At 37.9% G+C, this 27,599-nt stretch overlaps 1 protein-coding gene across 3 annotated transcripts in view; it reads right to left on the bottom strand.

The window, feature by feature from the left end:
- Window positions 1-206: 206 nt before the first annotated feature.
- The window catches only part of rasgrf2a (Ras protein-specific guanine nucleotide-releasing factor 2a), a 38,301-nt gene continuing 10,908 nt past the window's right edge, over window positions 207-27,599 (bottom strand). Inside the window, exons 2-29 of one of the 3 annotated variants that reach the window (XM_088071084.1) lie at window positions 24,243-24,349; window positions 22,071-22,218; window positions 21,659-21,748; window positions 20,524-20,777; window positions 20,360-20,439; window positions 19,542-19,735; window positions 19,348-19,457; window positions 19,149-19,267; window positions 17,954-18,117; window positions 17,752-17,818; window positions 17,538-17,674; window positions 17,034-17,116; window positions 16,239-16,487; window positions 15,013-15,105; window positions 13,672-14,180; window positions 11,189-11,314; window positions 11,012-11,101; window positions 10,238-10,344; window positions 8,253-8,365; window positions 8,071-8,131; window positions 7,947-7,976; window positions 7,651-7,754; window positions 7,294-7,378; window positions 6,184-6,381; window positions 5,256-5,335; window positions 4,975-5,092; window positions 4,360-4,428; window positions 207-3,903 (exon numbers count right to left, since the gene is read on the bottom strand). In XM_088071084.1, the coding sequence (XP_087927210.1) occupies window positions 3,808-3,903; window positions 4,360-4,428; window positions 4,975-5,092; window positions 5,256-5,335; window positions 6,184-6,381; window positions 7,294-7,378; window positions 7,651-7,754; window positions 7,947-7,976; window positions 8,071-8,131; window positions 8,253-8,365; window positions 10,238-10,344; window positions 11,012-11,101; window positions 11,189-11,314; window positions 13,672-14,180; window positions 15,013-15,105; window positions 16,239-16,487; window positions 17,034-17,116; window positions 17,538-17,674; window positions 17,752-17,818; window positions 17,954-18,117; window positions 19,149-19,267; window positions 19,348-19,457; window positions 19,542-19,735; window positions 20,360-20,439; window positions 20,524-20,777; window positions 21,659-21,748; window positions 22,071-22,218; window positions 24,243-24,349 (3,681 nt within the window). In that variant the 3' untranslated portion in view covers window positions 207-3,807. The remainder of the gene's footprint in view (window positions 3,904-4,359; window positions 4,429-4,974; window positions 5,093-5,255; window positions 5,336-6,183; window positions 6,382-7,293; window positions 7,379-7,650; window positions 7,755-7,946; window positions 7,977-8,070; window positions 8,132-8,252; window positions 8,366-10,237; window positions 10,345-11,011; window positions 11,102-11,188; window positions 11,315-13,671; window positions 14,181-15,012; window positions 15,106-16,238; window positions 16,488-17,033; window positions 17,117-17,537; window positions 17,675-17,751; window positions 17,819-17,953; window positions 18,118-19,148; window positions 19,268-19,347; window positions 19,458-19,541; window positions 19,736-20,359; window positions 20,440-20,523; window positions 20,778-21,658; window positions 21,749-22,070; window positions 22,219-24,242; window positions 24,350-27,599) is intronic. The other 2 variants (XM_042509283.2, XM_088071085.1) reach the window with 2 other exon arrangements.

Genomic DNA, 27,599 nt, shown 5'->3' with positions numbered 1-27,599 from the left:
GTATTTAAGTTCAGTTTGTGTTTTTGTTTCTGTATTTGGTTGTTTTTTGTGCTTAAGATGCATTTCTGAATTTGTTTGTTTTCTTTGTATTTTGTGTGTGTTTTTTTCTTTTGTTGTGCATTTTTGTATTTGGTGGCATTTCCTGTATTTAGGTGTTTTTTCTGTATTTGAGGTGTGTTTCTGTAAATGTGGAGTGTTTCCATATCTGTTGTGCGTTTTAGCATTTGGTTGCATTTCCTGTGTTTAGCGTGTGTTCTCTGTATTTCAGGTTTGTTTTCTTTATTTGAGGTGCATTTCTGTGCATGTTTTTTGTATTTTGGGTGAATTTTTGTATTTGTTGTGCATTTTGGGTTTTCAGTATTTGTGGTGTGTTTGGGTTTTTTTTTTTTAATTGTTTTTCTTTTATTTTGTTTTGGTTGTGTTTTCTTGATTTGGTTTTATGTTTTGTATTTGTAGACATTTTCTGTATTTTTGTTGCTTACCTGAATTTTGGTTGTGTTTTCTTTTGAAATGTGTTTCTGTATTTAGTGAATTTGTGCATTTCTATATTTAATAGTTTTTCTTGTTTTCTTAAGTTGGACTGCGTGAAGCTCTCAGGTCACTCTCAGACGTATTTTCCTCAAACAGCCATGAAAACTGCTGTATTATAAGTCACATTATTTTGCTTTTATTGTGTGTAAATATCTGTACATCACACAGAGAAATGCATGGAAAAATACAACAGCAAAGCTGGAAATTCAAAGTTTACAGTAATGTAAGAAAGCGAAGGTCTTATAGACTAATGCATTTAGAGCGTTTGAAGATTCCTGACATCGGGAATGACCAAAATAAACAAATAAACCTCATAAAACTCAGTAACAGTCAACTATAATGATAATCTCAGGGACAGAGGGGTCATCATGCTATATTCATGCTATAAATAACTTTAGATGCTATTGACATTCTTTACAAATCAATAGTGCAAAGATATTACTATTTTACTAATACAGTCAACAAGGTTTAAAATATAAATATGATTAAAAGATCACATTGACAAGGAACTAATAATAATAATAATAATAATAATAGCGATACATGTAAAAGAAATGTAACTGCAGGGCTTTTTGTTGTGTAAGAAACGTTTTAGGCCAGAGCAGAAATGAACTTTTTTTGTACAAAATACTATTATTACAAAACTGAGAAGACGCGATTTGTCGCGAAAACGCTTTTGATTGTCACTAAAGATTAATTTGTTTGAAGTTGACTACATTTTCAGATTATGAATGTGTGTTAAGATTTTTGCTGTTAACATGCAAATGCAAAACAGCTGCAGCAACATAAACTTTTTGTGTTATCAGATGAGTAAAGATATAAAAATGTTCCTGTGAGCAACACCATCAAACAGGTGAGTCGGTGAGTGTAAAGGTAGATAAAATACTTTTATAACTCATGTATGTTGACATGCACACATCAAACAGAAGGCTGGACTACCAACCGGGCAAAGTGGGCATATTACCCAGAGCCGTACGTCCCCCAGGGGCCCGAAACGCTTCAGATTCACTGTGCGGAAAATGCACGACTAAAGTGGAAAATCAACTGACGTGATTGGATCTTTAAAATACTCGACTGTCCGATCTCTTGTTTTGATGTCGTTCAGTGGTGCTTGAAGGCCAAAAAGTTCAAAGTCCAGGTACAAAATTACTTATTAAATGATTAATTATTAATTTATGATTTAATCGTGCAGCTTTTCTGGACAGAATAAATCAAATCATGAGTCAAGTCATTTCGCAGGGGTTGTGATAAAAAGAAAATATTATCCACAGATTTGCAGACGTATTTTTCCAGTGTCAGTCTACGGAAGAACTCTTTTAGACCCGGAAGTCGTAGTTACACGCTTTGGCCACTATTGGTTTGTTTCCACCGCAGGAACTCAGGGGAGTTTTACGTGTCTCCACCGCAGGAACCGTCCCCGTAGGACGATTTGAGAACTTCTACAGGGGCAAAACGAGTCCCTGCCTCGGGACAGGGACTTCAGCGTGGCTCTAAAAAACTGCCGGGTGGAATGTGTCAACAAAACAGTTTTTAACGCTGCCTTCATGTGACGTCAGAAGGTGACGACAACGAAAACGACGAAGATGACAAAGAAGACCACGAAGACTATAAAGACTGCAAAGACTACGAAGACGATTACAGACAAAGAGGATGAACGATAAAGGAAACAACAAAGAAGACTACGAAGACTTCAAATAACAACGCAGCCGACGTCAAAGAAGACAAGAAACGGCCAAGATGGAGAAGACAAAGACAAGGAAAAAGACAAAGACCAAGAAGGCAACAACAAGGAAGAAGACGACAAAGAAGACTACGTAATAGACAACTACAAACAACGCCAAAAACATTGAAGAAGAGAAGATGACAACGAAGACGACAGCTAAGAAGAAGATGACAAAGAAGACTACAAAGACGATGACAAATACAGAGGATGAACGATGAAGGAAACCGACAACAACAACGAAGACGAAGTCTACAAACGCCAAAGAAGACAAAAACGGGAAAGAAAAAGACAAAGACAAAGAAGACGACAACAAAAAAGACGACGAAGTAAATGAAGAAGCCGAATGATTATGTAAACTCCAGCGGGTCCTATCAGGGACCTACACTGTGATGGAGACACAAAGTCTGAGACGACCGACTTGGAGGCAGCTCTTTTAAATGTTCCCGCCTCCTCAGATTTACCCCGAGTTCCTGTAATGGCAATTAATTTTGGTTTTTACCGCACAGAGAGTTAATTTGTGCGCCCGGGGACCCCCGAAAGGTTAATCCGGCCTTGATTGAAACTCATCTGACAGCGTTTACGTGCAGGACGACGGAGGCAGGCTGTTTACAGAGTGATAGCAGCAGCTGGTTACTTTCTGGCGCCACGTTGAGTAGCTGACATGTTTGTCTCTACAGTCATAACTGTACGAATGTATGGCAGAGTCGTGTTTGTTACACAGTTCATTCTGTTCACGAAATGTACACATTTAGATATTCAAACAACAAGGCACGTTTTCTCCTGAGTTTCCTAAACACGAGAACTGGTGGAGTTTGATCAAACAACCCCATCGATATAGAGCGGTGAAGGGATGATGTTTTTTTCATTAGACCGACCGGGAAGTTAGCACCGCACCGGTTCCCTCGTCAAAAACCTTATGGCATTTTTGAATGGGATTTTCGATTATCGCCAAAAATAATCTCTGTGACGAACACAAGTTTATGATACTCTCCTGTTTTGTTAAGCACGATCATCTTCACAGATGAACACTGTTTTGAAGCGTAAATGAAAAGCTGTTGTTTGGCTATAAACCAATGACATCGTGGTCGCACGATTTAAACGTCACCACCCTGAATCGTTCAACTTCTGGTTTAATTTAGCGCTTAATTTTCTACAAACTCTCTCCTGTTAGCGTGACCTGATTTAGCTAATGATAATGGCTATGTCATGCTAGTCTCAGTAGTAGTTTCTGTGTCCGGTGTGATGACGTCCAACGTCCCCGACAAACACCGTTGTCCAATTTAGCCACTTGTTAGCAACCTCCTTTTTTAAGACGCGTAAAACCTTCAAAGTTCAACAACTGGGTTTATACGGATGTATTTTAACAGAAATATCTTTAGCCTGTGTTAACCACAGACCTTATTTAAGGCATTTTACCGAAAATCCATGAAATAAAATAAAAAACAAGCACAGACTAGCAAAAATGCTAACGGACTTCCGCGTTTTAGGACTCATTACTTCACCGCTCTATAGTACCACGGAAAATACTGTTTGTGTGTGAGAGGAAGATATAGTTAACCGGGTGGTACTCGCGGTTCGATCTTCAGTGAGAGCTCGTAGAGGGTGTCTTCGTCCATCACTAATGTCTTATCCAGGAGGAACTGAGTCACCTGGAGGACAGAAATATTAGTTTGTGTTACTCGTTATTATCTTCTACTCATTCAGATAATAACTCACATAATCTGGGTACTCGGAGGCAGAATAGCTTGTTGAACTAGGAAAAATTTAATTTTCTTACAGCGCACTTTATACATGATATAATCTGCAAAAGAAGCTAAACTTGGACACTCTTACACCATTACGGCTAAATGTTTTTAATTATAGTTCTGCACCAAAACATGTTTGTTATCCTGAATTTGTATTTTCAGCTATTGCTTTTTAGCCTTTTGCTATTATTGTTTGATTTTAAATCTATTTTAACAGCTATTTGTTTTCATGTTGACTGTTTTTAATGTATTTGTTCATGCTCAGCACCAATGAAAATCAGGGTCTCCTTCATCTGAGTCTTAAATAATGGTTTAAATCTGAATTTCATTTTGATTAAATGCATTTTTTTGTAGACATACCTTGGGTTGGTGCTCTATCCTGTAAGGTGCTTGCTGAAACTGACGAATCTCCCGGATAATATGACAAATCTGAGAGAGCAAGAAAAAATTCAAGAAGTATTTTAACAATATATAAAGAGGGTCATCACACAAAATTAGGCTGTCTCTTTTTTTAAATTGGTGCTACATAACCGGAGAAAACAGAGAAAAAGGACTGTGGCATTCGCTTTTGCTCAAAGGGTAGAAAACCTACAAGTACCAGAATGCACTGCGCAGTACCAGATCAATAAACGCTCGGGCTGGTGGGTAATGTAGTTCGAACTTGTCCATTTGAGACAATGACGATCTCATATTACAACTAAAGAATAAGCAAAAACATGTTTCTGAAAACATTTCAAGTGAGAAATCTGAGCCTTATTAACAGAATCTTGGTTTAAAATAAAATATAGAATAATATATAAAAAATAAAATACATCAAAATATAAATAAACCGGAAACAGCAATCAACCTCTTGTTTAAATGCTCTTTTTAAATTGCGACCCATTTTCTTTGTAGCTTCCATGTTGTTCCCACTTTACCGTCTCAGAGCTCATGAGCACAACAAGAAGTCGGAAAAATGTGATTTTTTTTTTTTACCATCCTCATTTTGGAGAAGTTAACCAGGCCCTCCTCCGTGAAGTTGGGCGTTCCTTCCTCGATAAACGCCAGGTCAGTGAGGTACATGCCGAGGTACGGGACGCACGGAGGGTTACAGCTGCACACACACACACACACACACACACACACACACACACACACACACACACACACACACACACACACACACACACACACACACACACACACACACAGCAGAAACATTAGACAGGTTTAGGACTGAATTTAAATATTTATCACTCTATTTTTCTACTATTTACTTTTTCAGCGTCTCTCTGAGATTCTTGAATCTGCCCTCTGATGACACCGTCTTCTGCAGCCGGTCCATGAGCGCCTTCGTCTAAAAACACAAAGAATTATTAAGGTTTTTGTGCAGAGACTTTAGTTTTATTTTTAACAGCCTTTAACCCTTTGAAACCAGAGCAAATTGGCTTGATTTATTTTGAAAACATGGAAAAAGACACCGAGCAACTTAAGAAACGACCCAAATATCTGAAAGTCCTGCAGAAGCGCGTTTCCTGTACTAGTTACATTAATGTACAAATTATATTCATGCTGCATTTGCATATTTATAAATAATTTCTATGTTTGTGTATATTTGATAACAATTTGTCCAAATTGACCCTTTTCAATAAAAATGCTTTAAAGTAAAAGTAAGAAACTTACTTAAAAAAATAGCAAATATAGAGAAAAAGAAAACACAAAAAACAAAAACAAACAATGAAATGACTTTTAAAAAATGCTTAAAAATAATAACTCTGTTACATAATTATTAATATATAATACTGATAACTATAAATATAGTTTTTTCCCATTTTATTCTTTAAAAAATCTACTAATTTCTTAGTAGATTTGTTGTCGAATTCATTTTTTTCTTTCCTTTTTATTTTGTTCTTTAATTTTTTGTGTGTTATCTGCAAAGGGACTACGGATGTTTATTAGCAGTCCTAACTCAGACACATCTACATTTGTATTTTATACCGATGGTCATTAATATGCTGTGTCGCTTTTAAATAAATCAAATAAAAATAAAGAAATTCCCTTTTTTTCTTCATGTTCTCAAAACAAATTTAACCATTGTATTTGGCGTGTAAAGGGTTAAAAACCCGTGAAATTCATTTGATGTGAAGTAAAGCGATGTCGAATTGCAGGTGCAGGTTTTTAAAGGGTTAAATGAACGTTTCCGACCTGTTTGCAGACTTTAGCCCAGGTCTTCTTCAGCCTGTAGATGGCGCTGCGGTTGAGCGCCGAGGTGATCTCCAGCACGCCGTTGTAGTTGTTGAGGCAGCGGCAGATATCGGCCACCGCCAGCCACTTCTCTATGGAGCTGGCCCTGGAGCCCACGTCCGTGTGGGTCATGATCTGAGACGCCACCAGGTTACTCATCTGGGGACACAAAGTCAGAGAGGACACTTTTTTTTTTACCCACAAAAAAAGAAAAAAATTAGTAAACTAATTTGCAAATGTATTACATTAACCAGGTTAAACGAATTAATTCTAAAATAAAAACTCTATTTAATGTTTGGTTTTATGCATATTTGTTGTTTGTCTTGTTTTTACTGATTTTGATTTTATTTATTCTTTATGGTTCTTTGGTTTTTAATCCACTTTGCTTTTGTTTCTTTTAAGCGCCTGAGTTTCTTTAAAAGTGTTCTATAAATGAAATGCATTATTATTATTATTGTTATTATTATTATTACTTGTTTCAATAAAATTAAACATTAAAACCATACATACCATCTCATGGTTTCGTCCTTGGATCAAATTTCTTCTGTATTTTTTTCATTTCTGTTGCATTTTTTATTGCCAATTTAGTTGCTAATTTAATTCAATTTTTTGTTGCCAGTTCATACATAAACCAGGTTAAACTTACTCATTCTAAAATAAAAACTCTATAACTGTTTCAACAAAAAGGAAACGATAAAATCAAACTTTCCTCTCAACTCTCCCCATTTCCCAGGAGACTCATTTTTCATCGTCCTCTCATGTTGTTTTTTCCATTTGTGTTGCTTTATTTTATTGTGGAGGACTTTGAGCTGCATCATTTGTATGAAAAATCCTCTTTAAGTAAAGTTTGTTATTATTATTATTAGTTTTATTATATTAATTTTTCCCAATTAATAACAAAACGTTTCACCTTTTCCTTCCTAGAAAGAAGAATTCCTGTTTCTTAGGGAGGGTTTTATTTATTATTATTATTATTTATCAGTTTTATTATTATTGTTGAGGTCTCATTTTGGTTAGTTTTCTGCTGTGTCATGGAGAAGCTGGGATAAATAAAATGCTGTTTAGTCTTACGTCGTTAAAATGCTGGCTGGTCTTCATGATGTACGGAGTCCTCTCGGTCTTATCCACCTTCATCCAGCCCTGACCCAGGAACACCCTGCACACACACACACACACACACACACACACACACACACACACACACACACACACACACACACACACACACACACTCTGTATGTTATAATTTACATTGGTGGAAAAGTACCGTTGCATTTATTTTTATTTATCTGTAGTTAATTTCACGCTGCAGACACGACTTTTCCATTTCAAACATTTGATAAACTTCCATATAAAACACGGTTTATTGCTGTTGCATCTCGCCTGCAGGCGTGTGAGGTGAATATTCGGCTGCGTGACGTCACTCACTCGTAGGGGATGCTCCTGAACACGATGTGATCCAGCAGCGTGATCTGTTCGGCCAGCTCCATGGCCGACAGAGACTCGAAACACTCGGCCTTCGGACTCTCCGCCTGGAAACACAGCAAACTGTTTGAAGTGCCGAAATCTTTAAAAAAAAAAGCTGTTTCTAAGAACTACAGTAACACAAACACCACAGAAAGTTAACTCCTCATACTGGGAATAAACTACAGTGCACTAAAAATACCGTGCCGCTGCTGGTTCTCATTACGGGAACGACTTATTTGCATTAACATTATTCTTACCGCAATGAAGTGCAGCAAAGGACAGCTTTTCTGGAGAAAAATTATTGCAATAATTTCTTAAAAATGCACTCAGCATAAACTAAAATCTAAGTGTTTTCTGTGACACAAACAGGTTAATACTGACCATCTGTAAAATGTCCTCGATCTTCAGCTGAGCGTCGTCTTGTTCTTCTTGAGAAAGGGCACTGAAAAGCAAAACAGACACCGTTAGGTGGCTCCCAAAACTGTTTCTGTTTCTCTGTGTGTGTGTGTGTGTGTGTGTGTGTGTGTGTGTGTGTGTGTGTGTGTGTGTGTGTGTGTGTATACCTTAAAATGTTTGATGTAGCTTTCCTCTCCTGAGGCAGCAGGTCTGGATCTCGTAGCACCTCCTCCAGCAGACCGATGACCCCCATCTTCAGCTCACTGTTCATCTCGAAGTCCTGATGGAGCCGCACAATAACGCACATTTAGACACATTATACACAACGCTACATATTTAAGACACGTTTAGACACATAATTTTTATGTATTGTATGTTGCATGTCTGCCAAAGATCTGACAGATTACAGTGCCTCATAATCAATAATAAACTCTTTCTTGTGCTGCATTTGGACACCTTTTACAAGTACTTAAGTCTTTTTAACGTGAGCAAAATGGTTATCAAATACATTAGAAAAAAAAGGCAATCAGCAGGAAATGTCCTGCAAATTGCAAATTGCAAAAAAAAAAAAAAATCTGTAAAAGGCAATCAAAAAATGACCTGAAAATTATTTTTAAACGAGAAAAAAATAGAAAATTATCAAATAAAGAGGGAAAAAAAAGATATATATATATATATATATATATATATATATATATATATATATATATATATATATATATATATATATTAATTTCAGTTTTTTCTTACATTTTATTTTTGCTAATTTTGGGGTCATGTCTTGTTAAATTGCTCATTGCACTCTTTCCATGTTTTTTTTTCTTTTTAAGAAATTAAGCCACATTGTCTGGTTTTCAAAGTGTTAAAAGTCCTAGTTGTGATTATTAAAATACATCCTGAATGATTTCATATTGCCCAAACTTTCAAATATTTGCTGCATAATTTCTATATTTCATTCATAAAAGTGTTCACATCCGAAGTGTCACAGCATTGCTTTTATGGTGTCGTCTGTCGCCCTCTAGAGGACGTTTACTGAGAATCAGGTGACGAATTTTCATTTTTCCCCAAATGTTTCACAATGTTTCTGAAACACATCAACTGTTTAAAGCTGGAAAATGACAGAAATAAACTAAAGTGAGCTTTAGTTTTTGCTTTAGTCTGTGTGACGTGCAGATTAACCCTTTGAAACCTGAGCAGATTGGTTTGATTTTTTTCAAAAACATGAGAAAAGACAGAGGAAATGAGGAAAGACATGGCCTAAAAATGAGCCAAAAGTTTATAAAAACTACCTGAAAAGAAGCAAAAAACCTGAAAATAAAAGTGTTTTTTTTAAGTAAAATAGAATAGTATAAAATACAATTTAAAAAAAAATATATTTTATATTTTCTGTGATATAAAATTATTAATAATTATTCATTATTAATAATCCTCCCCCAATTTGCTAAGTTTTCAAAGGTCACATAGCTTGTGAAAGGATATGACACAAAGAGACACGCAGGCATTTTAAGATGCAAAAATATGAAGTAAAATAAAAAAGCATAACATAAATAAAAACACTGTCCCTGTTAAATACATCAATAAATACAATTTTAAAAATCTGGACAAATACTAAAAACAGATGACTTCTAATTTGTGTAAGATAACAGATCTTTTCATGGGTTTTTACAGTTTTACTACAAAAAAAATGATTTTATTACTGAACAAACTGATGTTGATCTATAGGTGTTTTTTGTCCCCTTTATAGCAACTAAAGGTCAAAGGTCACAGACTCTTATTAATGACCACCTGGACTCAGAACTGCGTTCATCAATCGGAGCAGATAATAAATAATAAATCGTTCACTTTTCAGGCGACAAACATCCAGGTACAAAAATAGCATCTTATATAATCTTAAATGACAACGATAGTCCTCTGAGTGTCCCCGGGGAGGACGCTGACCTTTCTGCACGCTTCCTGTGTGGGAGAAGAGACACGCAGAGCAAAGAGCACCTCCGTCAGGGACGAAAAACGAGCGACGGAGGAGGACGCGCTCTCAGCGGGGGGGAGGAGGAAATGATAACAGACGCAACAACAGACCGAAGGTGTCCTCGACAGGTTCGGACGCACGTAAAGAGGTTAACAGATCCTGCAGGTGAGATGTGATAAGACTCACCTGGGAGTGTTTGGAGACCCAGTGTCGCAGCACGTTGAGGACTCGGTTGGTCGCAGCTCTCCGGATGATGAACTCTTTGTCGCAGACTTTCTCAGAATTATTAAAACCTGTGGGAAAATTTAAAAAATGACAAACTTTAAAACATCTGAGGTTGTTTTTAACAGGTAGTGTAATGTTTAACCCTTGATTTCTTTCAAAAATACATGGAGCAACTTTTGAAAGAAATTGGCTAAAAAAAATGACAAGAGTAACTTATAAAAAGGATTTTTTATTTTATTTTTTTCCTGTAACATAATTTTAAATATGTAATTATGAAAAAAAATTGACATTTGTCTTTTTTTGAGACAATAATAATCTCCTCACAGTTATTTTCAAGTCATTTTCTTCTCTAAATTTTATTATTTTTTTTATTAAATTTATTTTTATTTTATTACTATTGCAATTTTTACACACATTTCTTATTTTCTTTTTCTGATATTTAAAAAATAAATAACAAGTAAAACTCCTGCATAGGTGTTACTGAACTTGGTAAAAGCATCAAAAACTCAAAAAATATACAAAAACATGTAATAATAATAAGCATTAATTTTAATCTGCAAAGTAACTAAAGTTATCAAATGTAGTGGAATAGGATTATACAGAGGCAGAAAATGGAAAAAGAGTACCTCAAATTTGTACTTCTTTTTTCAGTACTTGAAGTAAATGTACTGAGTTACTTTCCAGTTACCTCCCTCAGCTGTGAGTCTTTTGACCTTCATGTCCTGCCGTACTCACCCTGGGAGCTGCTGTGCCCGGCAGCTGCGGTGGCAATCGCAAATGCTGAAGCCGGCGACATCGTGCAGCGCGAATTTTCCCCCGATGTGACTGCGAGGAAGCAGAGACATTAAGAAAACTGCATGATATCACCCTCAGAGAGTGTGTGTGTGTGTGTCTGTGTGTGTGTGTTTGTACCTCCTGACTGTCTGTAGCGGAGATGCCTCGGCGTTGAAGGTGAGCGGCAGGGAGACATGTCGCCCGGCTCGCTGCTGGACGGGGACTCAGGGAGAAACTTGTCCAGAGAAACTGACTCCAGAACAGCTGTTAGGGAAAGAGAATTTTATTTTTTTAATTTTTTTAATTCTAGTTTATTTTTATTATTTATTTATTTAAAATGTATTATTATTATTATTATTATTATTATTATTATTTTTATTATTATTATTATTATTATTATTATTTATTTATCTATTTATTTGCTGACAGTCTGGGATATGTCAGTGTGTGAGTGTAGCTGCTGACAGTCTGGGATATGTCAGTGTGTGAGTGTAGCTGCTGACAGTCTGGGATATGTCAGTGTGTGAGTGTAGCTGCTGACAGTCTGGGATATGTCAGTGTGTGAGTGTAGCTGCTGACAGTCTGGGATATGTCAGTGATCAGCAGCTACATTGACTGTGACAGGTCACCTAGTGGAAATAGCATGTATTTCCTCCATATGCCAAATATGGTCAAAATGACCTCATCAGGTGGAAAATAGTCAAAATGACAAATTCAGAGTCAAAAGCCCAGAATGACACCCAGAAATAATACAAGTCCTGTTTTTCTGCTCTGATGGCTGTGGGATCAAAAATGTCAGTTTGAATGGGTTTCAATGGAGCATTTTTGGACCTGAACAGTCTGAATGTAACTATTTAGTTTCCACAGTGTATTTTAGACTTATTTTTTTATTATTTCTATCGTTCTTTTTGCTTGTTGCTCATATGAACTCACCTGCTGCTGTAACAACGTGAATTTCCTCACTGTGGGACTAATAAAGGATCACCTCATTTGCTAATCTTCATAATCAGCATCTATATTTTTGGTTTTTTTTGCTTTTTTTCTATTTTTTTATTGACAGAGACAGAGATATGAGAGGACAGAGGACTCTGACTCGGGCAGCTGCAGTAAAGACTCACTCAGCCTGAAACAGTCGCTCTCTTTACGATGAGCTGTGTGTTTTTGCTCTTTCTGTGTGTGGGAGTAACATATAATACACATATATGTGTGTTACAAAAGTAATCTAAAAATACTGCGTCTGGATGAAAATAGATCGCCTCTCAGCGAGCTGTTGTCGGTGTGGACCTTTGGCCCGCGGGGTCGCGAGCTGCCGTTTTTCGGGCCGTCACGGCTCCTGTTTTCTTCCTCTCCTGTCAGATTTTCTGACCTGGCGCTCCGCCGCTGTTTTTATGGTGAACAAGCTGTCGGCTGGAGCCAGATGGTGATCTAAGAGCACGATTATTCCTCCGTTGGGTAACGGTGACCCATTTATGTCTCTCGCTCCCGACTGTTTGGGTTGGCGGGCCACTTTCTCTGAAGCGTCGGATCGAGTATAATAATAGTTGATATTTTTAGAAGCAAACTCAGGACCTTCCTTATTATTCTGGCTTTTAATCGAACTTTAATTGAATTACTGTCTATCTATTTATACATTTTAGTCTGTTTTACAAGATGGTATTTCAATTTATCATTTTAACATTTTTATCTATTATTATACTTTGAGCTGTTATCTTTCCATTCACCTTTAATCTACTGTTTAGAGTATTTTATTTAATTATTTTTAATATTACTTAATATTACTTCTGGCTTTCAGTTGAAATGTATCTATTTATTTATTGACTATTTATTTTAGTCTGCTTTACTGTTTTACAAGATGGAATATCATTTTATTATTTTTAACATTTTTATTATACTTTGTGCTGTCATCCTTTCATTTACCTTTGATCTAATGTTGAGAGTATTTTATTTCATTATTTACTTTACTATCATTATTATTTATTTATCTCGTCTGGCTTTTCATTAAACTTTACCTAATTATTTAATGACTATTTATTTAGTCTTTAGTGTGTTACTAGATGGTATATAATTTTATTACTTTTGACGTTTATCTATTATTATTATTATTATTATTATTATTATTATTACTAGTAGTAGTAGCAGTAGCATTTATTTAATTCATTTTTGTCTACCTCTTAGTCTGGCTTTTAATTGAAATTTACCTTTATATTTATTGATTATTTATATATTTTAATCTGTTTTACTTGATGGTACAGAATTTTATTATTTTAACATTTTGATCTCTTTTTATATTTTGTGCTTTCATCCTTTCATTTACCTTTTATCTACTATTTAGAATATTTTATTTATTCATTCACTTACATATCAACTTTTTATCATTATCAGTTCCCAGTTTTAACGACTACTCTTATTTTATTTCTTTAATTATTTCAGTGTATAAATGAAGCACTTTCTGTCCGTTTTGCTTAGTTAGTTATTAAAAAAAGTAAAAAATCAAGCACAAATTGAGGTCACTTTTTTGCGGTGGATTGCAGAGCTGGTGAAATTCTGCATTTTACCCGTTTTTAGACCTGACTGGAGCGGTCGAGCTGTGAATCAGCTGCTTTGGTGCTCCGGATACGTACCCCTGCGGATGCTGCGCCTCAGCTTCCCGCAGAAGGCGTCGATGCGAGGCAGCTCCCCGCTGACGTCCTCCCCCGCAGCTGGGCTCAGCTCTGGGGAGCTGGGGCCGCGGCTCAGGTCCAGAGGGGCTTTGGTGGTGATGGGGGGCGGCGAGGACATCCGGGGGGCCTGGGGGAGGCTGGGGGAGCGCGTGGCGGTGGGCGGAGGGGAGGAGAAGCCAGAGGGAGGCCTGGTAGAGTTGGGAGGAGGAGAGGAGATGGAGGGGCTGTGGCTGGAGGTGGGGGAGTTGGCGGCGGAGGAGGTGGGGGTGGCGGACAGATCCAGGGCCGCAGCTTTGCCGCCGACGGGGGAGCTGAGGGAGAGCTTTCGGCTGTGGACGGGGGAGGAGGTGCGGGAGGGGATGGTGAGAGGAGGAGGGGAGGAGAACTTGCGGCACAGCCTCGGAGATTTGTTGTTCAGGGGGTCCGTCCCCCACGAGCCCTGGTTGGTGGCGAAGAAGAGCTCCAGAGACCTGAGAGACAGAAGAGCTGAACTGTACAGTCATGGAAAACCTGGAAAAGTCATGGAATTTGCAAATAACAATTTCCAGACCTAGAAAAGTTTTGGAAGACTAAATATACCATTAAAGTATTAGAAAGGTCATGGAGTCATGGAAATCTGTTTCACAAACCTTTATCATAGCATATGATGTATTCAAGGACCCTTGGAAATTTGAAAATCCAATGATAATTTGTTTTTACAGTTTCTGGCTGTGAGGAAATATGTGCAGGTTTGGATGGCATATTTTAAAGGAATATTTTAAAATTAAATTAAATTTTTGCCAAAAATAAAAATAAAACAGCAACAACATAAAAAAAAATCACCAAAAGAAAAAAAAGAAAAGAAAAAAAATATTTTCTTCAAAAATTCCCAGAAATTAAAAAAAAAAAATCAAATCATCATCAAAGGTAAAAAAAAAAAGTGCAAATATCCTTTCTTGAAAAAAATCCAGATATTTAAAAAAAAATCAGCAGTTAAAATCACCAAAATGTTTTCTTTAAAAGTTGACCAATTTTTGTTAAAAAAAGCCTGGATGTTTTCTTAAAAAAATCACCATAAATTTAAAAAAAAACATCTTTAAGATGTAGTCTTAAAAATGACATTTTTTTTTTTAAAAAAGCCAATCATTTTTTCTTCAAAAATCTCTTAATTTTTAATAAACAAAAAAGACCAAAATTCTTATTTTTAAGGAAAACGTGCATTCAAAACCAGCAGGGCATGTTTTCATTAAAATCCTCTGTAAAATAAATTTTAAAGCACCATTTAAAGCTCTTCCCTGAGACAAAACTTAGACAAAACTTTACTTGGACTGGTCGAGCGCGAGCTGTGTGATCTTCAGACTGTAGTCAGGACAGAGGGACATGATGGACAGACGGTCACATGAAAGTTGCTCGACCCTGGGACAGTGACAGGAGGAAGAGGAGGAAGAGGAGGAAGAGGAGGAAGAGGAGGCGTACAGCAGGGAGACAGATGATGAGGAGGTGAATGATGAGGAGGAGGAGAACAAGATGAAAAAATGGAGTGAATGTGCTGCAGCATGAGTCTGTCAGAAGGACAGTGAGGACGGATGGACATGGAGACAAATGAACACAGTCACAGTCACGTGAAAATGGTCCGCTGCAGTGTAACCACTCTGGGCACGTTTGCACCGTAAATTTGTTTTTGAACCAGATCGAACCAGATCGATGTTCTTAGTCTCTGACGACTTTATAGAAAGGTTCACTGCAGAGATCAACGTTTTCGTTTAACCAGAAACACACCCAAAAACGCCATCACCAAAGCCACCAACCTACTTTCAGATAAACTCATTTTCAACTTAAACAGATTTTATTTTAATTTGACAGAATTATCTACTCTGTTTTTTGTTAAAATAAACCCCTAATTCACCCTGTTAGATGTGAAAATATGTCGGCTCTACACACGATTTCGGGAGGTGTTTCTGGTTAAGGTTTGGTCGGGTGCCAGTCGGTAATTCAGTGTGAAATATTCATTTTTTTTTGTACTTTAAATGTCATTAAAGTGCAAGGGTGAATTAAAAAACAGCACCAAAAAAAAGAGTATTGTGCAAGACTCCTCCAAACTCCGCAATGGAGGTCAAAGCTAAACCCAAAATGTCCACACATACCTTTTACCTGCAAACAGTGAAACATTTAAATAATCAGTAATTGTAATCACAGTTGACAGAAACAAAATAAAACTATAAAAAAAAAAACAAAAAACGTCTTGGTTCGTCTTTCTACTGTTCTCACAACCGCCAACTCTGGTTCAGTTGAAATTAACCCTTAAACCAACCAGTTAGATGTGAAAACATGCTGCTCTATACACAGACTGGTGGGTTTGGTGATGGTAATTTTGGGGCAAACATGTCCAGAGTCGTTACATTGCAGCCTGTTCGCACTGTCGGCTGCAGCCAGCTCACTCAAAACTGGACCGATTTCAAATATTGTTGCTCCCGTTAGTCATGTAGACACAAAAACGTGGGAGAAAAGGGTCCAGGTAGAAAAATAAGCACAATGCTTGCAACACGTACCTGACAGGTATGGAGGTAAACGGCTTCTTGTAGATGTCGGCCAGCTTGTCGATGACAACGGCCGCCGTGGTGAAGATCCGGTACGTGTGGAGGAAGGTGTTGAGGAAGTCGATGGACAGGAACCGCAGGTCTGTCAGTCGCTCCAGGAGCCGCTCCACGCTGGCGTATCGGATCTGAGGGACCTTGCAGGAGTTGAGCGTCTTGCTGAAGCAAATGTCCACATCGTCTTTGTGCAGTCGGGCGTCAGATCTTAAGCAAAAACCAAATAACACGTTCAGTTAAATGGAGAATATTAGCTTGATTTCTTTATTTAATTACTCCCAAAATTTATACACACATATATATATTTTTAAAAATAGTTAGGCCTAAAAGAAAATTATTTGAAAATTAGCACAAAAAAGCAAAGTTATATAAATAATGTTAAACAGTGTTAAAATATGAAAATATAAATACATTTTTTTTTGTCTTTTTGGGGATAATTTTCCAGTGATTCTCTCTCTCCGTCTTTTTCTCTCGCCCTCTACACTATATTTTTGACCATTTTCTCACCTTTTTCTAATTTTTGCCTATATTTACATTTTCTATTCATCCATTATAAAGCACATTTAATGTTACTTTTCTCTCTGTCACATTACACTTGTTAACTGTATGTCGACGACACTGCTGTGTATATGTATGTTGATGAGACGAATTATTGGACAGAAATAAATTAGAAATTATTAGTTAACTTTAACTGTATCAGTTTAAAATCTTCCTTTTCCACAAACTCTGCAAACAGAAATCCTCTTTTCTTACTTGATCATGTGCGGCACAGAAACTTTGGAGTTTTCCTCGAACACGCTGGTCATCAGGCCGTTGCAGCGGATATTATCAATGCACTGAAACAGAAATTTGGCGACACATTCAGTCCTCTTTAATCCCACATTGAGAGATCCTGAAGGTGCAATGTGTAAAATCTGTCCAGGTTCTCCAGAATAATTGGGGAGCATTTCACCTCCAAGCTATTTACCAAATAACAGCAAGAATTTGCAAAGTTTGGCACTTTTGGTACAGTTTGTATTGTCATTAGTTGCGATTCTTAAGGTACAAGTGACATTATAAGACAGTTGCGTCAGGGCTAGATGTTTAGTGTGCTCATTTCAGTAGATTTCTCAGCAACAAAATACCTTCTTTGAAATTACGTCAAAATGGTTAATTCTTCACATTCTGTTGGTAATCTTCATTAACGTTTAAAATGAAAGTGGTGGCCATGTCTTTACACACTGCACCTTTAAACAGGTTGAAAGAGTCGGGGTCTACCTGGCTGATGTCGCTGGTCCAGGCGGCCTTTTCTTGGCGAGAAGGAGCCAAGAGGACGACGGAGAAGGACTGACCATCCGGAGGCTCCACCACAATCTTGAACTCCAGGTGGTTGAAGCCTTGACCGGCTGCGTTGTCTGCAAAGACAAACACATAATCCACATTAAGGAACAAAGACAAAAAGACATTATTTGGTAAAAAAAAAGATACTCACAGTCCTCGTCACTGGCGTCTAGTTCTTCGATGAGAGTGCACTCTATCAGAGATAATGTTCCTCCTTGCTGTTGGGGCACAAAACATCTGATTTGCACTGAAATACGACCTCACTCGGAAGTTAACTGACTTGTTTTAAAAGTAGAAAAACGTGATTCATTTTAATGCATTTAATAAAAATGTCTGTGGACAGTGGGGCCGACCTTCAGCAGGTGCAGTTTTCCTCCAGATGTTCGCGTGCAGATGAGGAAGTGTTTGGTGAACAGGAAACACTGTCGCTCTCCTTCCTTCCTCAGTGAGAGCGAGCCCAGGCGGACCTTGCTGAGCACCCCCCGCTCGCTGCTGGACGGCAGCTGGATGAGAGAGCCTGTTTAAAGAGACACAGCAGATTTCCAAATGAACCCTCAAAGTGTGCAAATTCAAATTGCACAATATAAAATGTAAAATGGAAACACATTAATTTCAGAAAAACGTCACCAGAAGGTCAAAATTTTCACGTGAATATCTCAGCATCTGCTGACTGACTTCTCTAACTCCACCAGTCGGGTTGACATTTTAACAATTTTTGAATGGATTGCTGTGAAATTTAGCACAGACATTCATATCCTTTAGGTACTTTGGGTAATTTATTTGTCATTGTGAGCATTTTTTCACACTGATGTTATCACTGTTTTGTTGGCTTCTTTGATGCCTCAACAACAGTATGCAGGTTTCCATGAATCCACACATTGTGCAAATTAAAATCTGAATATAAATCACGCCTAATGGAAACATATCAGTTGCAAAAAAAAAACCCCATTTATTGCAAAAAAAGTTTTTACATTCACATGAGCTGGTATTTCAGGCGATTTGAAAAATCCAGATTTTGGAAAACTGTAATGGAAACACTTTTTAGTCTTTTCTAGGTCTTTCTGTTATTGCATCACATAACTCTGGGAAAGTTGATCATCCAGAGGTTTTGAATCAACAATTCCTCTGTGAAATCTTTGACTACATCTCCCAGAAATCCCTCATACGTGGACGCTCCCACGTATAAGGGGCTCGTCTTTGCATCATGGCTCCATAACACGCCTACGTGACCTTGGATTGGAAATAATGACGGCTAGTGTGGTGGCTAATAAAGCTGCTAATGGTCTGAACATCCATCGCCATGGTTACTGGGACGATATCAGCGAAGGAGAAGAAGTCGCAGGACATCACTCAGTGGAAACACAGTCACCTCAAAATTTTATGGAAACCCGTGTCCTGTGGCGGAAATTTACTGTACTTCAAAATAAAGTCTTTTTTAAAAAAAAAAAAAAAAAAACACTCACATGCGGTCCATTCAGAATAGACCCGCGACCCATTTTTGGACCCGTGACCCACCAGTTGGGAACCACTGCCACAGACGATGCTCACCTTGTCTGACGAAGGTCTGACTGGTGTCTAACAGGATGTCGCAGCCCTCGACGATCATCCTCTCGATGGCCAGGTTCTTCCTGATGTTCTCGGTGTCGCTCACTTCGTCGTGCATCATCCTGACAACGCAAACAACCGTCATCAGCATCATCACATCCTTTCTTATAATTAAACACCTGTGAAACGTGCACACACTGACTTGGACAGCTCCTCCAGTTTGGATTTGGCAAACTCCAGACTCTTGCGCTCCACGTGTTCATGAGGCGTGTGAGCCAGCAGCTCGTGCAGAGTGATGATGTATCGAGGAATCTGTGCAATGTCAGTTTTTTACAATTACAGCTGGTGTTTTTGGATGAATAAACGTATATAAATGCACTTAGTGGTGTGTCCTACCTGGAACATGGGATAAGTGAGGAACGTCTCCAGCATGCGTCCCTCACACGCAGCGTTGGACTCGTACTGTTTGAGCAGCTTGTCAAAGTCTCTGTTCTGCTTACAGTTGGCCAGAACCTGCAGACTGTACTGGTGGTTTCGCACAAACTCCTGGTAGATGTTCAGCATCGGCAGCAGGATGTCAAACAGGTCCGCTGCGTGTAGAAAAGAAAACACGTATATTAACTCTGACATTAAAAAACAACAACATAAAACTCCTCCCCCTCCTCCTAAAACTCCTCCCTCAGAGTGCCTGACAATCTGAGTCAATAGATCCACACTTGGACTTAACTCACACATCCACAATTAAATGCCATAACTTTATTCATGAAATATTATTATTTTTATTATCATTATTTTAATACACTTGTACACTTTGTGCGATAGGTTTTTTAAGGTACAATCGTTCTCTATATCACTGTTTTTACTGAAATATTTGGTGCAATATTTTAACCACACCACCAAATTTGCAATATTCTTCCAACTCCTGTATGGAGGCTATATTTAACATATAAAGCGGCGAGCCGCTTCTGAGGCGTTCTGAGGCGTGCCCGGTGGAAAAATGCATTGACTAGACCGTCCGTAATCGGCTCTGGAGGCCGTGCCTCGGCCGTAACGTGCCGCTGTCAGACCCGGTGGAATTTAGGGTTAAGACAGGGAGTTAGGGAAATCTCCCTAAAATGGTTCGCAGTGATGTAATGCATATGTTGATTGCAATCATTCAGCTAAAACATGCAAACTGTATACTGAGACGTGAGTTTGAGCTCTGCAGAACTCACCCAGCACCAGCGTGGGCCAGTTGGCGATCCGGGCTTTCAGACCTTGATGGAAGATTTCGTGCAGAAACATGATAGTTTCGCTAAAGAGGGAGAGATTCTTACTGTAACTTTGAGTGCAAGATAAAATATTTACAAAACGGTTCACCGTTACAGAAGATGAAAACCTGTTGAGGAATATGCTGCTGACGTCATCGTGGCTGATGGGAGGTTTCTTGGAGCTGGCGGCCATGCGGAGCGGCCGCAGGAAGCAGTTGACCAGGATGGAGAGCTGGTGGACGTACTCCGTCTCTGCCTCCACCATGTTGAAGACGATCTGGTTCCTCTTCCTCATGCTCTCAGCGTGAGGGGAACAGATGTAGTCCTGGACGATGATCTTCCACTTCCTGCGGCACAGCCAGCCGCGCATGAAGCTCTGCACCTGTACACACACACACACACACACACACACACACACACACACACACACACACACAAAAAGTACACAGATACTTTACTGGTAAAGTGTCTTTGAAGTGCTGATTCTGCAGAAAAACGTTTTCCTATCTCATGTTTTTGGATTAATATTCCTGCTGCATTAATGTGTATTTGTGTCATTTTCCTGCTGTAGATTAAGGCTTAATTAATGAATAAAGTGGCTTGACTTCTTTCAGAAACATCATAAGAAGGCAATGAGCAACTTAAGAAGAAATGGCCCCAAAAATTAGCAAGAAGTTAGTGAGAAAAAAAATTACAAGAGAACTGGCTGATAACGAGCAAAAATTTAAAAGAAGGACAAAAATAAAAACAAATAAATAAATAAAATAAAACAATAAAATGACCTCAAGGAAGTGTGATTTGTTTCTGTAGCATAATTTTAAATATAGAACGGGAATTTTAAGTATATTTTTCAGGACATTTTTCTTTTTTTTTTTTTGGATAATTTCTAATAATCTCCCAAGAGCTAATTTTCAAGACATTTTTTCTCACCTTTCATTTTATTTATATATTTTATTATTATTTCTTTTAATTTTAATTTTCTGGGGATTTCTTGCCAAGTTGCTAATTGCCTTTTCCCAAGTTTTCAAAAGAAATCAAAACCCGAAACGTCACATGTGTGGAGATACTGAATTAATTCTTTTGGGAGCATATGCTAGTGTAGATTTTTTCTGTTTTTTTAAAGAAATAAAATCAGTGTTACAGAGGTTTTAATTCTTCTAAAAGACGTCTAAACGCAGCACAACAAAACTAATGTGGATCCAGGTGTTTAAGTGTTGAGGTGAACTGCCCCATTACTGTTGCCACTGGAAACCAGTAAATTACCTTCTTGATCTTTTTAATATCTGGGTCTTCCTCCTCTTGGTTGTTCTGGTACGGTCGCATCCTCTCCTTGGCTTTGTTCAACACGACGATCTGGCACAACAAGAGTCTTAATGTGAGTACACACGGGCGCAGGGGTTAAAAAATTCATGACACCACTTCAGAGGCTGAAAACAACAAACGTGTGGCTGCATGATGAGGAAGTAATGGTCCTGGAAATCACTGGAGTCCTGTTGAGCTTTCATTTCAGACACACACACACACAGTGTTTTCCCATCATGCCAGATGCATTTGCATGCTTTGATCTGCATATGAGTGCACGTGTGTGTGTGTGTGTGTGTGTGTGTGTGTGTGTGTGTGTGTGTGTGTGTTTATGTATGCATGCACACGCAGATGTGGATGCACTCATGCATACCTCAGCTTTGAGCCTCTCGATCTCGGTGTCCTGGTCCTCCAGCTGGGTGCGGAGCTGATTGGCTGCGATCTTCTCCGTCTCCATGATCTGGACCAGGTGGATGTACTTCTGCATCAGGATCTCACGCTCGATGATGATGTCAGAGTAACTGAAAGGAGCGCAGAACGGCGAGAGGGCGAGAGGGCGAGAGGGCGAGAGGGCGAGGTTTACAACTCAACACAAACACAGAGCTTCATCTCACATGTTAGTCACAAACTGGGCTCGTACTTTACTGGAGTATTTACAATATCTGCTACTTTATACTCTTACTCATACTCTTTTTATTTGTAGTAGTAGTGGTATTATTATTATTTTTATTTATTATAAATATTATTGTTTTAATTTTTTCAGAACAAGATTTGAAAAAAAAAGTGCTTAAAAATTTGAATACTTCTGTAAATATTCCCTTTACCAAGTTGCTCATTGCGCTTTTCCCGTTTTTTAAAGAAAATGCACCATTTGATCCTGTTCAAAGTTTTAAATACTTTTTCACAAACATGTGAAGAACAAAATAAGCAACAAAAGACAAAATGACCCCCAAAATTGGAAAGAAATTATAAGAGAAAATAACCAGACAAAAAGGAGACATAAAGACATAAAGAAAGAGACAGAAAAAAAAGTACAATTATTAATTTAATTATATAGTTTTTCCCTTACTTTTTTCATTTTTCCCTTGTTTTTTCAAAATAATTTTCTAAATCTACTCATTTCTTGCAATATGTGGGAAATTTCACACCAAGTTGCTCGTGGGCTTTTCCCTCCATGTTTTTGACAAAAATTGAACCAACTTACTCAGCCTTCAAAGGTTTAAATATTTGTGTAGGACATTTGAAACCTGGAGCAACATTATTTTTCCCTGGCTGCTTCTAAAAGGGTTAATTATAGGATCTGAGTACTTCTTCCATCAGTGTCAATAAACAACAAGCTGATATTTTGTATTTATATATTAACACGGCGCAGTGTAAAATGATGAGCGTCATTTTTCTCCTGAATGTTGAGATGAAGACAGAAACAGAGAGGCAGCGGGGTCGAGATCAAGTCTGTGATGTAACCAGTGTAGCAGTACAGCACCAGTGTGACCTAAATGTGAACCGCTGCGAGCAGAACACGTCCATGTTCACACACACACACACACACACACACACACACACACACACACACACACGCACGCACGCACACACACACACACACACACACACACACACACACACACACACACACACACACACACACACACACACACACACACACACACACACACACATCCTCTCAGACAAACAAATATGGAATAACACGTGGCAGTTTTTTCAAATGTGCATCAGCAGCAAAATAAAGTTTCTGTGTTATTAAAAACTTGACTGCATGTGAGAAATTGAAAGTGGTTTCCTAAAATAATACTTTTCAGGATTGTCAGTCACTTTTTTAATAAACAAGCTCAATTTTGTGACTTCTTGTGTAAGATGGAAGTGATACTCAATTTATGGCCCCCCAAACATTTTCTAATTCACAGTAAAGATAAAGAGATTCACACTGGGAATAGTTTTTGTACTTTTAGTATCCATAAAATGTCAGAGTGCATAAAACAGCATCAAAAAATTGTTTGTTGACCAGAAAAAGAGCCAGTGGAGGATCTCCCACACCCCCGACAGAGGTCCTGGCTAAGACCTAATGTCCTCAAATCCCGAAAACGTCCTAAAATCCTGGAAACTTCCTTACATCAGGGAAATTTCCTAAAATCTGAGAAATGTCCTAAAATCCGGGATATGTCTTAAAATCTGAGAAATGTCCTAAAATCTGAGAAATGTCCTAAAATCCTAGAAACATGTATGCGGAGGCTGAGTATCCTTGCTTTAGGGACAATAACCACTCAAAGTGAGTTTGTCCTCTGAGGACCTCCTGGTTTAATCTTTAAAATGTGTTGAATATTCCAGTGTTTTCACAATTTAATGCAAAATCTTCCACTCAAGAGGTAACCAGTAACTACAGCTTTTGGATGAATGTAGTACAGTACAATATTTACCTCTGAAATGTAGCTAAGTAAGTATAAAGTGTCATAAACAAAGTAAAAGTACCTGCAAATTGTACTGCAACATTACAGTCAGCAGTGAAATCCTGCTGTTAGTCCTTTGTTACCTGGCCTGCTGGATGCACTCCACCCACTCGTTGCAGTCCGACTCTTCCTCCGTCCGCAGCTCCAAAGGTTTCTGACCATCGTGGCCAAAAATCACCAGGAAGTAATGCTGCAGCAGAGAACGCAAACAACAAACAATCAGAGGTGAATTCCACTTTAAATGTTATAAATTGCAATAACATTGTACAGAGTTTTCCACACATTTGTGCACCACCACAATTAAAACATCTGCCGCCACAAATTAATCTACTATTTTTGGAATCGTTTGGATCGTTCATTATTGTTCAGTTATAGTATTGCGCCACACTCTTGGAGCGCAGAGCGTACTCTGGGCACAGATGGAGCAGTAGAATGCGTGCTCAGTGAAAATGAAACTTAGGCATCTATTTTGCTCACTGATGCAGCAGCTGCTTCTCCTGTCAGACTTTACTCATACGTCCAATGAAAATGTTAAGTTTGCAGAGCGTACTCTGGGCACAGATGGAGCAGCAGAATGCAGTGCGAAGTGTGAGTTTTGATTATGATAAAATATTTAAGTAACAAAAACAAAAAACAAAACATGAAACCACACTGTAAAAATGTCAGAGTTGCAACCTCACATGCAAACAGTCATTTTGTAGGTAAAGTATTGTTTTACTGTTTTTAGAAAACAGTGGGGTTATATCTATTTATGTTCATTTTGAGATTAGATAGCCGTACATTTTAAAATCACTATTACATCCGATGTGAACGATGATACCAGGAGGATCTCAGCAGCCAGATTTAATAAAGGAAAAACGAGGGTGAGAGTAGGTTGTTGCACTTTGAGTCCATCATCATCTCCTCCCGTTTTCTCCTCCATCACTCAGTCGACAAAAACACATCCGTCACTTTAAATCCAACAAAAGCTTCATCAATATAAACAACAACACCAGCAGTGACTCACGGGGGCATCTCGGTGCACATTAACTTAAAAAGTGCTTATAACATAAAGTGTGGCGCCTCTGAACTCTAATAGTCCAATCTGCTAAATAAACCAGTGCTGAGTGCAAAGTCAACATTTCAGATTTGCTGTTATTCTGAGCGCCGTGAAGATCGATGCTTTCTGCTGCAACAGTAATGCATTCAAATGTTACAGTAACTCGATCCCGTGCACAGATCGACACATCCCGAACTTTGGTGCACTGATATTTAACACGTTCACAGGCAACAAGCAATGCTGCTGAGCAAAAAGCTCAACATTTATCTGAGGCTGAAACCTCTCAGCTGAGGTCCAAACTGTAAAGAAATGTTACCATGCACTTTGTTTAGGTTTTTTTAAGCTGTTTCCAGACAATTAGCTTAATTTCTTCCAAAAACATGGGAGGAAGGCAATAAGCAACAAAAGAAGAAATGACAGGAAAATAATAAAAAGTGCAAGAGAATTACCTGAAAATTAGTTTAATAAAAAGAAAGACGACATAATTGAATGACCTGGAAAACTGCTTAAAAAGACACAATCTTAAATATGCAGTGATATTAGAAATGTAGTTTCCCCTAGCTTTTTCTTTTTTACTTGAGAAATTTTCTCCAGCTTTTAAAAATATATTTTTTAAATCTACCAATTTCTTTTAATGAATGAAATATTTATAACCAAGTTGCTGGTTTAAATGCTTGTGAAAGGTGTCTGAATGTGATGTCTCTCACAGAATGTATAACATAAGATCTGAATAAAATTTTTAAAAAATAAATAAATAAATAAACTAAAAGCCACTGACATAATTGATGAAAAAATAAGCATAAAAATGTATAAAATGTATAAAATTAAGGAAAATACATCTTAAAGATGAGCATGAGTGCAAAGCAAAATGCAAAGCAGCAAAGTCATAATTGATCGTTGATCGTTCTGCTGCACTATAAATAACCAAATTTTATATATATATATATATATATATATATATATATATATATATAAAATAGTGCTTGTAATTAACAGTACAGCTCCACATACAAGGTTTTCACCTAGTTTTTATGTTTTATGAAGAATGGAGAAATTATTTTGAGTACTGCAAAAATACTAAATCACTCCAAAATATCTTGTTTAAAAACCGTCTTTTTCACGTTCCAACATTAATCATTATTTAAAAATCCTCCATCGCTCGACCTCTAATGAGCACAGACAGTAATGACTTCATAAATATATTAATAAAAATTCTCTTATCACCAGAATCTAAAGAGACAACAGCGGAGACATTGTGAGCACAACAAAAGAGCCACAAACACATTATATAATATTTGCTGCTAATAAACTCCAGAGCATGAACAGAATGAACAGCAGTCTTAAAACGTTGGTCTTAAACCGAAAATTAGGACCATTTTTAAAGTAATACATTAATATAATACACTTAATTTTAAAAAAGAGAAGTTAGTAAAAAAAAAATTATAAATTAATAAATATATATATAATATAATAAATTATCCAATTTTCAGTTATTTCTCTGCTAATAAAAAGATATTTTTGTGTGTTTTTATAGTTGAAGAGAAACAAAAAAGTAAAATACAGTGATGTTTGTAAGTTTCTGCACATTTTTTTCACATTGTATTATCGTATCTGACAATGTAGTTTCCTCCGAGGCGTCCGCGGGGAGAAAGTAGGCCTGTGTAGTAATGATGTAACGATAAGCGGGTGAGAGACACTTGCTAGCGTGTGCCGGCTACGGACCAGAGAGAGGCTTAAGGGCTTGTTTGTGTGTGTGTGTGTGTGTGTGTGTGTGTGTGTGTGTGTGTGTGTGTGTGTGTGTGTGTCGTGGGGGGGGTGGGGGAAGGTTTACATAACCATCAGGGCTTGTACAGCTCCTCGCATTGCTAATGCGGCTTCCCCGGCCACAAGCCTGCTTTAAGCTGGAGGATAACAATGAGAGAAGGAGACGGACAGACGGATGGACGGATGGACAGGCGGGGAGTGAGACGGACAAACAGAGGAAGCTTTATAAACCCTGCACTCAGCATCACACTACGGCCAGTCACAAAAATCACCAGCGCATCTGTCCGCACAGACACAGATGTGAGCTCGTCTCCGGCTCTGAGCATCACTTACAGCACGACACGCAGGACGGCGAAGTCTGCGTCTGCAGCGTTCGCTCCGTCTTTTCATTACTTACAGACAGCAGAGGACAAAAACTAACAAAGTATAGTTTTCAATGACCAAGTGGAGACACCGAGGAGCTAAAAACAGATCTTTGATAACAAAAACTTCGACTAAATGTATGTTTGTTTTCCCTGATGAGACAGAACTAAAACGTTAGTGATGATGACGGTAAACTTTCAGGGTTTTTTTTCTTTGTTCAGGCCCAATTAGATGAGAATGTCCGTAAAAATTAAAGTCTTTCGTTTGCATTTTT

This window comes from Plectropomus leopardus, chromosome 20 (genome assembly GCF_026936395.1).
Source record: "Plectropomus leopardus strain MGB_pleo_1.0 chromosome 20, ASM2693639v1, whole genome shotgun sequence".
Lineage (NCBI taxonomy): Eukaryota > Metazoa > Chordata > Actinopteri > Perciformes > Serranidae > Plectropomus > Plectropomus leopardus.
The sequence above is the reverse complement of the archived record's forward strand: the minus strand, read 5'-3'. Positions and strand labels throughout refer to the sequence as shown.